At 48.3% G+C, this 13146-nt stretch overlaps 1 protein-coding gene across 1 annotated transcript in view; it reads left to right on the top strand.

Annotated features, from left to right (window-relative positions):
- Window positions 1–443: 443 nt before the first annotated feature.
- The window catches only part of LOC149432832 (relaxin receptor 1-like), a 113580-nt gene continuing 100877 nt past the window's right edge, over window positions 444–13146 (top strand). Inside the window, exon 1 of the mRNA XM_089664892.1 lies at window positions 444–588. Coding sequence (XP_089521018.1) covers window positions 450–588 — 139 coding nt within the window. The 5' untranslated portion in view covers window positions 444–449. The remainder of the gene's footprint in view (window positions 589–13146) is intronic.

Here is a 13146-nt window from a genome sequence, read left to right as displayed (position 1 = left end):
CAATAGGGGATCATGGGGCCCCTGTGTCCTCGCCCACACTCAAATCACACACAAAAAAGCCTATGAAAGGTACCAGGGACATCTTATGGGGCCCCCTACTGACCCTGGGCCCTCAGGCAGTGCCCGAGTTCCCCAATGGTCAGTCTGCCCCTGGTTGGGCCCTAGAACTATGCAGCCACCATCAAACGGGAGGTCAACCAGCCAAGGAATCCCTAGCCAACCCCTGAAGGAACCCTAGGGTACCATGGATGCCTGGCTTTAAATGGCTGCACTAGATGATCCATTTCAAGTTCTGGACCCTTCTTGTGGAATTTTGTACGGCCCCCTTTAGTGCCTCATGCGGTGACCCCGGTAAATCCTCGTAGACACATTGAATGACACATCGCTCTTTGGATACTAGAAATACTTCGATCTTCATCTACGGCTTCTGTTGTTTTACAGATTCTCTAATGATGCCTTCAAACCTGGACAGCGGCATTTGTCCCCTGGGGCACTTCCCGTGTGGCAACCTGTCGGTGTGCTTGCCTCAACTTCTGCACTGCAACGGACACAAGGATTGCGCCAACGGTGCCGATGAGGATAACTGCGGTAAGTCTGGAAACGTTTCATTCAAAAATCCAAAATGTCCTACAGTCCTTGGTGTGGCAGGCGCAGCACCCTTTGGTGCCTAGTGCGCTGTGGCATTAGAAGAATGATGCAATTGCTGATTCTTTTGTTTGATTGGACTGACTTCACTCTGTAATTCCTCCAATGGCGCTCTATGGATGCCGTAGGTGTAAAGAGCACCGAATACTTTAGTTAACTTCTTTAATAACTTCAATCTTCTTCATATAACGGCTGACAATGGCTTGTTTCTTTCATATTACAATGGTTTCATTCGCATTACATTGGGTTGATTCGATAGCTTATCTCGATAGATTCGTTAGAATTCGTTCGATTATGATTACTCTACAGTGATTTGGTTCGTAAGTTCGTTCGGTGGAACTACAAGTAAAACACACACAACAGTTTCAACACACAGATCCACCTGCGCTGCCAAACAACAGAGGAACACACAAGTGCATTAAATACCTATTTGGCCTTCTCTGCTTCCATAGAGCTTTTCTGATTGGAACTTTGTCTGTTTCCTCTTCTGTCTGGTGAGCGTGTGTCTCTAGAAAATCCTAGCGGGGAGTTTTACACAGGCACAGATGTGAAACTGGCTGGGATTGGTTAAGGCTCTGTACAGTGTGAGGCTGTCTGTGATTGGCTCTTCTTTAACTAATGCAGGCCATAGATGGGGAGAAAAACTGCAGATTTTTCTTTTAAAAAACGAAAAATCGGTTGTTCAAGTGGCCGACGTTACTCAATGGTAAAAAAAATCGGCCGATTTTCTACCCGTCTAGAGCCGGCAAAAAGTGTCCCTGCAGAGAGCTCTGCTATTTCTTTGACAGTTCCTTGACATTTATAGAAGTTGCAACAATGTATCTATTTGTTTCCATTTAGGATACAGATGTTTTTATTCGGAAACAAATAGATACATTGTTTCAACCGCTGTAAATGTCAAGGAACTGTCAGAAATAGCGGAGCTCTCTGCAGGGACACTTTTTGCTGGACTGGAATTCTTCTTATTTTCATCCTACTTCTTCTTCTTCTTCTTCTTCTTCTTCTTCATCTTCTTCTTCTTCATCCTCATCCTCATCCTCTTCTTCTTCATCCTCATCCTCATCCTCTTCTTCATCCTCTTCTTCTTCATCATCCTCATCCTCTTCTTCTTCTTCTTCATCCTCATCCTCTTCTTCATCATCCTCATCCTCTTCTTCTTCTTCTGCATCCTCATCCTATTCTTCTTCTTCATCATCATCCTCATCCTCTTCTTCTTCTTCATCATCCTCATCCTCTTCTTCATCATCCTCATCATCCTCTTCTTCTTCTTCTTCTTCTTCTTCTTTATCCTCATCCTCTTCTTCATCCTCTTCTTCATCATCATCATCCTCATCCTCTTCTTCTTCTTCTTCATCCTCATCCTCTTCTTCATCTTCTTCTTCTTCATCCTCATCCTCTTCTTCTTCCTCATCCTCTTCTTCATCATCATCCTCTTCTTCTTCATCCTCATCCTCTTCTTCTTCTTCATCCTCATCCTCTTCTTCTTCTACATCCTCCTCCTCTTCTTCATCCTCTTCTTCTTCCTCTTCTTCTTCTTCATCCTCTTCTTCATCGTCTTCCTCTTCTTCTTTTTCTTCTTTTTGTCTTCCTCTTGCAGGTCACTGCTCATGCGCAGATTTTTTATCGGTAAAAAATCGGCCGATCTGCCCACTAATTGCCGCGAAAATCGGCTGATCGGCAAAATCAGCCGATTTTTTTCCAACTTTACCGAAAAAAAAAAACGGCCAAAATACCGAAAAACGGCCGACCAAATCGCCCACTAACGATCCGAAAATCGGCCGATTTTCGACCCATCTATGGCCTGCATGACTCTTAAAGGCATATTTTCCTTTTCTGCTTCTGCTAACACAATGAATATATAAATGTCATATAACAATCAAAGACATAAATCACAGCAATGATTCTGCTTTTGGCTCTAACATATGTACATATATACTATACTGAGGGTATTGGCAGGTTTGGTGTCCACATATATGTGACCATATTACCAACCTAGGACTGGTCTTAGCTGGCCAGCTACACTCCCACCAAAATTACCTATAATTCTATGTTCTCAGTAAAAGGATTCGAACGTGAATTTGAGGAATTTTCCATCAGTTTCTCAACTCTCCAGTGTCTTTGTTACTCTCAAGCAGAACAACTAACTTTTGTATTGGACGTTCCAACTAGAGATGAGCGAATTATTCAAAAATTCGATTCGGCTGATTCGCCGAATTTGCGGAAGAAATTTGATTCGATGCGAATTTATTCGCCGCGAATTAAACTTATTAAAAGGGTTTCTAGGCTTCAGAGAGCCTTTATATTAGTGCAGAACACTGTACCTTTAATTTAAATGCCCTTGGAGTCTGCTGGGGAAGAGAAATAATACTGTCAGTCAGTATGACATGCAGATGAGTGCCGTCCATCTTAGAATCACCGCACACTTCACTCATTTGGGCAGTCACGGGGCACGACGAAGAAGAAGAAGAAGATGAGGATGAGGAAGAAGAAGAAGAGGATGAGGAAGAAGAAGAAGAAGAAGATGAAGAAGAAGAATGAAAAGAATGAAAAGAAGAAGAAGAAGAATGAAAAGAAGAAGAAGAAGAATGAAAAGAAGAATGAAAAGAAGAAGAAGAAGAATGAAAAGAAGAAGAAGAAGAATGAAAAGAAGAAGAAGAAGAATGAAAAGAAGAAGAATGAAAAGAAGAATGAAAAGAAGAAGAAGAAGAATGAAAAGAAGAAGAAGAAGAATGAAAAGAAGAAGAAGAAGAATGAAAAGAAGAATGAACAGAAGAATGAAAAGAAGAATGAAAAGAAGAAGAATGAAAAGAAGAATGAAAAGAAGAAGAAGAAGAATGAAAAGAAGAATGAAAAGAAGAATGAAAAGAAGAAGAATGAAAAGAAGAAGAAGAAGAATGAAAAGAAGAAGAAGAATGAAAAGAAGAAGAAGAAGAAGAAGAAAAGAAGAATGAGAAGAAGAATGAAAAGAAGAATGAAAAGAAGAATGAGAAGAATGAAAAGAAGAATGAAAAGAAGAAGAAGAATGAAAAGAAGAATGAAAAGAAGAAGAATGAAAAGAAGAAGAAGAATGAAAAGAAGAATGAAAAGAAGAAGAAGAAGAATGAAAAGAAGAAGAAGAAGAATGAAAAGAAGAAGAAGGAGAATGAAAAGAAGAATGAAAAGAAGAAGAAGAAGAATGAAAAGAAGAATGAAAAGAAGAAGAAGAAGAATGAAAAGAAGTAGAAGAATGAAAAGAAGAAGAAGAAGAATGAAAAGAAGAGGAATTCCAGTACAGCAAAAAGTGTATCTGCAGAGAGCTCCGCTATTTCTGACAGTTCTCTGACAGTTCCTTCACATTTACAGCGGTTGAAACATTGTATCTATTTGTTTCCGAATAAAAACATCTGTATCCTAAATGGAAACAAATAGATACAATTAGAGATGAGCGAATCGAAGTATCCGAAGTGGAATTCGAGTCGAATATCGGAAAAATTTTGATTCGTGCCGAATCCGAAAAATAGCCTAATTCGGACGCGCGAATCGAAATTTTTCAGAAAATGGCGGCTGACATGTGCGGCGACGGAGCGGGGATGTCTGGGAAGGCGCGCAGACAAGGCGCGCTGACCCATAATGCATTCCTCAACTACATGTGATCGCATCAGCCTATCAGCAGCCAGCCAGCCAGCACTGTGTAATGGTCGAGCTATAAATAGCGGCCATTTTGGAATTCTTCATTTGCCTGCAGTTATTGAACAGAGGCAGACCGCTCTGTACTAGGGACAGGGACAGAGTTAGGGCCACAGAAACGATAATTGGGGACAGAGAAAAGTTACTTAGGGACAGAGAACCATTACTCAGGGACACAGACTTGTTAATGAGGGCCACAGAATCGTTATTTAGGGACAAAGAAACGCTAGTTAGGGCCACAGAATTCATAATCAGGGACAGACAGAATTGTTACTCAGTGCCAGAGAATTGTTACTTAGGGCCACAGAAACGTTATTAGGGCCACAGAATTGTTACTCAGGGACAGACAGAATTGTTACTGAGTGCCAGAGAATTGTTACTTAGGGCCAGACAGAATTGTTACTGAGTGCCAGAGAATTGTTACTCAGGGACAGACAGAATTGTTACTGAGTGCCAGAGAATTGTTACTTAGGGACAAAGAAACGCTAGTTAGGGCCACGGAATTCATACTCAGGGACAGACAGAATTGTTACGGAGTGCCAGAGAATTGTTACTCAGGGCCACAGAAACTTTACTTAGGGCCACAGAATTTTTACTCAGGGACAGACAGAATTGTTACTGAGTGCCAGAGAATTGTTACTCAGGGACAGACAGAATTGTTACTGAGTGCCAGAGAATTGTTACTTAGGGCCACAGAAACTTTACTTAGGGCCACAGAATTGTTACTCGCACAGACACAGAATTGTTACTGAAGGCCACAGAACTGTTACTTAGGGCCACAGAATTGTTACTCGCACAGACACAGAATTGTTACTCAGGGCCACAGAACTGTTACTTAGGGACAAAGAAACGCTAGTTAGGGCCACAGAATTCATACTCAGGGACAGACAGAATTGTTACGGAGTGCCAGAGAATTGTTACTCAGGGACAGACAGAATTGTTACGGAGTGCCAGAGAATTGTTACTCAGGGCCACAGAAACTTTACTTAGGGCCACAGAATTTTTACTCAGGGACAGACAGAATTGTTACTGAGTGCCAGAGAATTGTTACTCAGGGACAGACAGAATTGTTACGGAGTGCCAGAGAATTGTTACTTAGGGCCACAGAAACTTTACTTAGGGCCACAGAATTGTTACTCGCACAGACACAGAATTGTTACTCGCACAGACACAGAACTGTTACTGAGGGCCACAGAAACTTTACTTAGGGACAAAGAAACGCTAGTTAGGGCCACAGAATTCATACTCAGGGACAGACAGAATTGTTACGGAGTGCCAGAGAATTGTTACTCAGGGCCACAGAAACTTTACTTAGGGCCACAGAATTTTTACTCAGGGACAGACAGAATTGTTACTGAGTGCCAGAGAATTGTTACTCAGGGACAGACAGAATTGTTACTGAGTGCCAGAGAATTGTTACTTAGGGCCACAGAAACTTTAATTAGGGCCACAGAATTTTTACTCAGGGACAGACAGAATTGTTACTGAGTGCCAGAGAATTGTTACTCAGGGACAGACAGAATTGTTACTGAGTGCCAGAGAATTGTTACTTAGGGCCACAGAAACTTTACTTAGGGCCACAGAATTTTTACTCAGGGACAGACAGAATTGTTACTGAGTGCCAGAGAATTGTTACTCAGGGACAGACAGAATTGTTACTGAGTGCCAGAGAATTGTTACTCAGGGCCCCAGAAACTTTACTTAGGGCCACAGAATTTTTACTCAGGGACAGACAGAATTGTTACTGAGTGCCAGAGAATTGTTACTCAGGGACAGACAGAATTGTTACTGAGTGCCAGAGAATTGTTACTTAGGGCCACAGAAACTTTACTTAGGGCCACAGAATTGTTACTCGCACAGACACAGAATTGTTACTCGCACAGACACAGAATTGTTACTGAAGGCCACAGAACTGTTACTTAGGGCCACAGAATTGTTACTCGCACAGACACAGAATTGTTACTCGCACAGACACAGAACTGTTACTGAGGGCCACAGAACTGTTACTTAGGGCCACAGAATTGTTACTCGCACAGACACAGAATTGTTACTCAGGGCCACAGAACTGTTACTTAGGGACAAAGAAACGCTAGTTAGGGCCACAGAATTCATACTCAGGGACAGACAGAATTGTTACGGAGTGCCAGAGAATTGTTACTCTGGGCCACAGAAACTTTACTTAGGGTCACAGAATTTTTACTCAGGGACAGACAGAATTGTTACTGAGTGCCAGAGAATTGTTACTCAGGGACAGACAGAATTGTTACGGAGTGCCAGAGAATTGTTACTCAGGGCCACAGAAACTTTACTTAGGGCCACAGAATTTTTACTCAGGGACAGACAGAATTGTTACTGAGTGCCAGAGAATTGTTACTCAGGGACAGACAGAATTGTTACGGAGTGCCAGAGAATTGTTACTCAGGGCCACAGAAACTTTACTTAGGGCCAGAGAATTTTTACTCAGGGACAGACAGAATTGTTACTGAGTGCCAGAGAATTGTTACTCAGGGACAGACAGAATTGTTACTGAGTGCCAGATAATTGTTACTCAGGGCCCCAGAAACTTTACTTAGGGCCACAGAATTTTTACTCAGGGACAGACAGAATTGTTACTGAGTGCCAGAGAATTGTTACTCAGGGACAGACAGAATTGTTACTGAGTGCCAGAGAATTGTTACTTAGGGCCACAGAAACTTTACTTAGGGCCACAGAATTGTTACTCGCACAGACACAGAATTGTTACTCGCACAGACACAGAATTGTTACTGAGGGCCACAGAACTGTTACTTGGGGCCACAGAAACGTTAATCAGGGACACAGAATTGTTACTGAGGGCCACAGAACTGTTACTTAGGGCCACAGAATTGTTACTCGCACAGACACAGAATTGTTACTCAGGGACACAGAATTGTTACTCAGGGACACAGAATCGTTTAATTAAAGAGTATGTCAGACAACATGCAGAGGAGTGGCAGAGGAGGCAATGTTTTAGGAGCGAGCAGACGTGGCAGCAGAGGAAGGGGTCGAGGCAGCACTATTCGCAGCCAGAGGCCAGTGCTCCCGGTGTCATCCAGCGGTCGTGTCTCCACCGACAACCCTGCCGTCATCGATTGGTTGGCTCGGTCGTCTTCCTCTTCCCAGGTCACCTCTGACACCTACAGCCAACGGTCGGTGGGTACGTCAGACACAACCGTTAGTTGGCATGGCCCGGGACCAAGCCCACTGAAATCACGTGTCCTCTACCTGCCCCTGTCCTTTGGTGTTCCCTCACCAAGCGAAGTATCGCATGCTGTGGGCTCAGCCCCACTGTACAGTGAGGAAGAGCTAACAGAGGGCGGTCAGGAACGGGGGGAGACATCCGCCTTTTCAGCAGCCAGGCGAAGAAGTAGTGGCGAGGAGAGTGGCTCGGTAGCCGGTCTAGAGACAGGTCTGTCTCCTGACCCAGACGCAGCCGAGGGGGCTAGTAGTGAGGCGGAGACCCTACTTGATGATGAGGAGGTTGATCGCACTTGGCAGCCTCGTCGTCATCAGGCAATTTCTTCCGCATCATCAGGAGAAGAGGGTGGCAGCTTGGCAGCGAGCAAAACAGTCGGTGGGTTGCCCAGGAGACAGCAGCAGGGTCGCAGCAGTGTCAGTGGAGCCAAACGTCCACGGAGTAGAGCACCAGCTCCACTGCAGCCTACCACCACGGCCAGTAGTGGTGCCGGTGCGCACGGAGGAAGTAGCAGTCAGCCAGTGAGGAGTATCGGGGGCAAAGTTTCCTACTCGGCGGTGTGGCAATTTTTCGTCAAGCCGCCCGAGGAAGTAAACGTAGCCGTATGTCGACTATGTGGCCAGAAAGTCAAGCGTGGCCAGGGGGCCCATGTTGGGACTACAGCGTTGCGGCAGCATATGCAGCGTCGCCATTTGGTGGCCTGGGAAAACCGTGATAAAGATACGGCGGTTCTGCCCGCCCCAGCCCCCGCTCCATCACCCGCTCCGTTACTTGCTCCGTCACCCGACGTCAATCGCCCTCCATCAGCCAGTCAAGGCTCCAACACCTCTGCTGAGGGGAGTTGTCGCTCGTTGGCATCTTCCGCTCGTTCAGATGCTCCTTCTCCTGCTACTCCTCTTCACGGATTCCGTCAGCAGTCTTTCTTGGAATCCGTTTCCAAGAGACAACAGTTTGCGAGCACGCACCCGACGGTGCAAAAGCTGAACGTCCTCCTGTCCAAGTTGCTGGTGCTGCAGTCCCTCCCTTTCCAAGTGGTGGACTCAGCACCTTTCAGAGAAATGATGGCTTGTGCCGCGCCGCGGTGGAGAGTGCCAAGCCGTCATTTCTTCGCCAAAAAGGCAGTGCCAGCCCTGCATTCACATGTAGAAGAGATGGTGGGCCAGTCTTTGAGCATGTCGGTCTCTGCCAAAGTGCACGGCAGCGCCGACGTGTGGAGCTGTAACTATGGTCAGGGACAGTACATGTCATTTACGGCACACTGGGTGAACGTGGTGCCGTCACAGCCGCACCAGCAACTTGGACAGGTCACGCCGCTTTTGCCTCCACGTTTGCACGTCCTTGGTCCGGCAAAGATGTCCGCCTCTACCACCTCTTCTTCCGCCGTGTCCTCAGCCGCCACCCCCGTGCCAAGTCCCATTACCCGACCGGCATATCACATGTGCAGGGCGCAACGGTGTCACGCTGTTCTGCACCTGGTATGCCTTGGCGAACGTAGTCACACAGCGGAGGAACTTCTGAGTGTAATGAACAGAGAAATCGACAGATGGCTGTCTCCGCGCAAACTGAAAATCGGAACCATGTTGACCGACAACGGAAAGAACATGGTGTCTGCTCTGCGTCAAGGAAGGTTGTGCCATGCGCCATGCATGGCTCACGTGTTCAATCTGGTTGTCAAGCGGTTCTTAAAATCCACCATCCCACTGCAAGACATCCTTAAAATGTCACGTAAACTTTGCATGCATTTCAGCCATTCCTACACCGCAAAGCACACCCTCCTTGAGCTGCAGCGGCAGAACGGAATTCCACATCATCGCCTGATCTGCGACGTTGCAACAAGGTGGAATTCAACCCTACACATGTTAGACCGCCTTTACGAACAGCGAAAGGCCATCACCGATTTCCTGATGTTACAAGCGGATAAAGGTACTCCCCTGTGTAACTTCGATGTCAGCCATTGGCAGCTCATGCGTGACACCTGCCGCTTGCTCAGGCCCTTTGAGGAGGCCACGCTATTCGTGAGTCGGCAGGACTATGGGATGAACGACGTCATTCCTCTGTTGCACGTCCTGGAACAAATGCTGTTAACAATGGCTGGTCAGGGTGCGGTAGACGTGGCGCACAGATCTCAACGCCACATGACCCCTGTGGGGGCAGGACAGGAAGAAGAGGAGGAGGTAGAGGAGGACATTGGTGCTCAGGAATTATTGAGTGAAATGGGTGGTTTTTCCACTCAGCGGACAGGAGTGGAGGAGCAGGAGCATCTGGTAGAGGAGGAGGAGGAGGAGACAGAGGACCCAGACGCACCGTGGCAGTATGCTGTGGAGATGGAGGCAGGGAGTCCCTCGCATTCCTTGGCACAAATGGCCCATAGCATGCTCGGTTGCTTGCGTAGCGACAGCCGAATAATAACCATCAGACAGAGGGATGACTTTTGGCTGTCCACCTTGTTGGACCCTCGCTACCGTTCCAAAATGGTGGCCTTTTTCACACCTGCTGAGAGGGAGGCCAAAATAACGTACTATAAAAACCACCTATGTAGTCAGTTGGTCTCTGCCTTTGTGCGCCAACGTCCATCCTCAGACACTGTGGGCCCTGTGCGCTCGCGTTCCGCTGCCATGGCAGCAGGGGAGGGGTGGGGTGGTAGGAGCAGTGGCAGCTCCACCAGCAGCGGCTGCCTCAGTCTGCAGTCGATGATGAGTAGCTTTCTTCACCAGCGCAGTGAGGAAACTACTAACCAGCAGCAGCAGCAGCAGCATCAGGTGGACCTGGAGCAGGACCTCAAACAACAGGCTTGGGCCTACTTGGACAGCACCCTGCCAACCGAGGTAGACAATCCCCTTGACTACTGGGCAACGAAACTTGACCTTTGGCCCCAACTAGCTGAATTTGCCCTTGAAAGGCTGTCATGCCCGGCCAGTAGCGTGGCATCGGAGCGCGTGTTTAGTGCGGCAGGAGGTATTGTAACTCCGCGGAGGACACGACTGTCCACCCAAAGTGTGGAGAGACTCACGTTTGTGAAAATGAATCAGGCGTGGATTAGTCTGGATTTCAAACCACCAGTTCCTGACACAACTGACTAAATCCGCCATGAATCATGCCTCAAACATGTGCCACTTTGAGGTCTCCTCACACACTGCTGGTGTGTAGAATTTTTTGACATAGGGTGCTGGCAGATTATGGGCCTCCTATAGCTGCTGCCAGGCCCCTAATCTGCCATAGGCCCCTATATACCGCTTCCTCATGCTGCTGCCAGGTCCAGAGTCTGTCATGGGTCCCTGTACGGCCTCCCATTGCTGCTGTCTCCATCGCCACACTCTGCCATGTGCCACTTTCAGGTCTCCTCACACACTGCTGGTGTGTAGAATTTTTTGACATAGGGTGCTGGCAGATTACGGGCCTCCCATAGCTGCTGCCAGGCCCCTAATCTGCCATAGGCCCCTATATACCGCCTCCTCATGCTGCTGCCAGGTCCAGAGTCTGTCATGGGTCCCTGTACGGCCTCCCATTGCTGCTGTCTCCATCGCCACACTCTGCCATGTGCCACTTTCAGGTCTCCTCACACACTGCTGGTGTGTAGAATTTTTTGACATAGGGTGCTGGCAGATTATGGGCCTCCCATAGCTGCTGCCAGGCCCCTAATCTGCCATGGGCCCCTATATACCGCCTCCTCATGCTGCTGCCAGGTCCACAGTGTCTCATGCCATGTGCCACTTTCAGGTCTCCTCACACTGCTGGTGTGTTGAATTTTTTGACATAGGGTGCTGGCAGATTATGGGCCTCCTATAGCTGCTGCCAGGCCCCTAATCTGCCATAGGCCCCTATATACCGCTTCCTCATGCTGCTGCCAGGTCCAGAGTCTGTCATGGGTCCCTGTACGGCCTCCCATTGCTGCTGTCTCCATCGCCACACTCTGCCATGTGCCACTTTCAGGTCTCCTCACACACTGCTGGTGTGTAGAATTTTTTGACATAGGGTGTTGGCAGATTACGGGCCTCCCATTGCTGCTGCCAGGCCCCTAATCTGCCATAGGCCCCTATATACCGCTTCCTCATGCTGCTGCCAGGTCCAGAGTCTCTCATGGGTCCCTGTACGGCCTCCCATTGCTGCTGTCTCCATCGCCACACTCTGCCATGTGCCACTTTCAGGTCTCCTCACACTGCTGGTGTGTAGAATTTTTTGACATAGGGTGCTGGCAGATTACGGGCCTCCCATTGCTGCTGCCAGGCCCCTAATCTGCCATGGGCCCCTATACCGCCTCCTCATGCTGCTGCCAAGTCCAGAGTGTGTCATGGGTCCCTGTACGGCCTCCTATTGCTGCTGTCTCCATAGCCACACTCTGCCATGTGCCACTTTCAGGTCTCCTCACACTGCTGGTGTGTTGAATTTTTTGACATAGGGTGCTGGCAGATTACGGGCCTCCCATTGCTGCTGCCAGGCACGTAATCTGCCATGGGCCCCCGTACCGACTCCTCATGCTGTGACGTTGCAACAAGGTGGAATTCAACCCTACATATGTTAGACCGCCTTTACGAACAGCGAAAGGCCATCACCGATTTCCTGATGTTAAAAGCGGATAAAGGTACTCCCTGTGTAACTTAGATGTCAGCCATTGGCAGCTCATGCGTGACACCTGCCGCTTGCTCAGGCCCTTTGAGGAGGCCACGCTATTCGTGAGTCGGCAGGACTATGGGATGAACGACGTCATTCCTCTGTTGCACGTCCTGGAACAAATGCTGTTAACAATGGCTGGTCAGGGTGCGGTAGACGTGGCGCACAGATCTCAACGCCACATGACCCCTGTGGGGGCAGGACAGGAAGAAGAGGAGGAGGTAGAGGAGGACATTGGTGCTCAGGAATTATTGAGTGAAATGGGTGGTTTTTCCACTCAGCGGACAGGAGTGGAGGAGCAGGAGCATCTGGTAGAGGAGGAGGAGGAGGAGACAGAGGACCCAGACGCACCGTGGCAGTATGCTGTGGAGATGGAGGCAGGGAGTCCCTCGCATTCCTTGGCACAAATGGCCCATAGCATGCTCGGTTGCTTGCGTAGCGACAGCCGAATAATAACCATCAGACAGAGGGATGACTTTTGGCTGTCCACCTTGTTGGACCCTCGCTACCGTTCAAAAATGGTGGCCTTTTTCACACCTGCTGAGAGGGAGGCCAAAATAACGTACTATAAAAACCACCTATGTAGTCAGCTGGTCTCTGCCTGTCTGCGCCAACGTCCATCCTCAGACACTGTGGGCCCTGTGCGCTCGCGTTCCGCTGCCATGGCAGCAGGGGAGGGGTGGGGTGGTAGGAGCAGTGGCAGCTCCACCAGCAGCGGCTGCCTCAGTCTGCAGTCGATGATGAGTAGCTTTCTTCACCAGCGCAGTGAGGAAACTACTAACCAGCCGCAGCAGCAGCAGCAGCAGCATCAGGTGGACCTGGAGCAGGACCTCAAACAACAGGCTTAGGCCTACTTGGACAGCACCCTGCCAACCGAGGTAGACAATCCCCTTGACTACTGGGCAACGAAACTTGACCTTTGGCCCCAACTAGCTGAATTTGCCCTTGAAAGGCTGTCATGCCCGGCCAGTAGCGTGGCATCGGAGCGCGTGTTTAGTGCGGCAGGAGGTATT

This window comes from Staurois parvus, unplaced genomic scaffold (assembly GCF_062004578.1).
Source record: "Staurois parvus isolate SC_StPar_1 unplaced genomic scaffold, SC_StPar_1.0 ptg002090l, whole genome shotgun sequence".
In the NCBI taxonomy this organism is placed as follows: domain Eukaryota; kingdom Metazoa; phylum Chordata; class Amphibia; order Anura; family Ranidae; genus Staurois; species Staurois parvus.
This window is presented reverse-complemented; position numbering and strand designations above follow the sequence as displayed.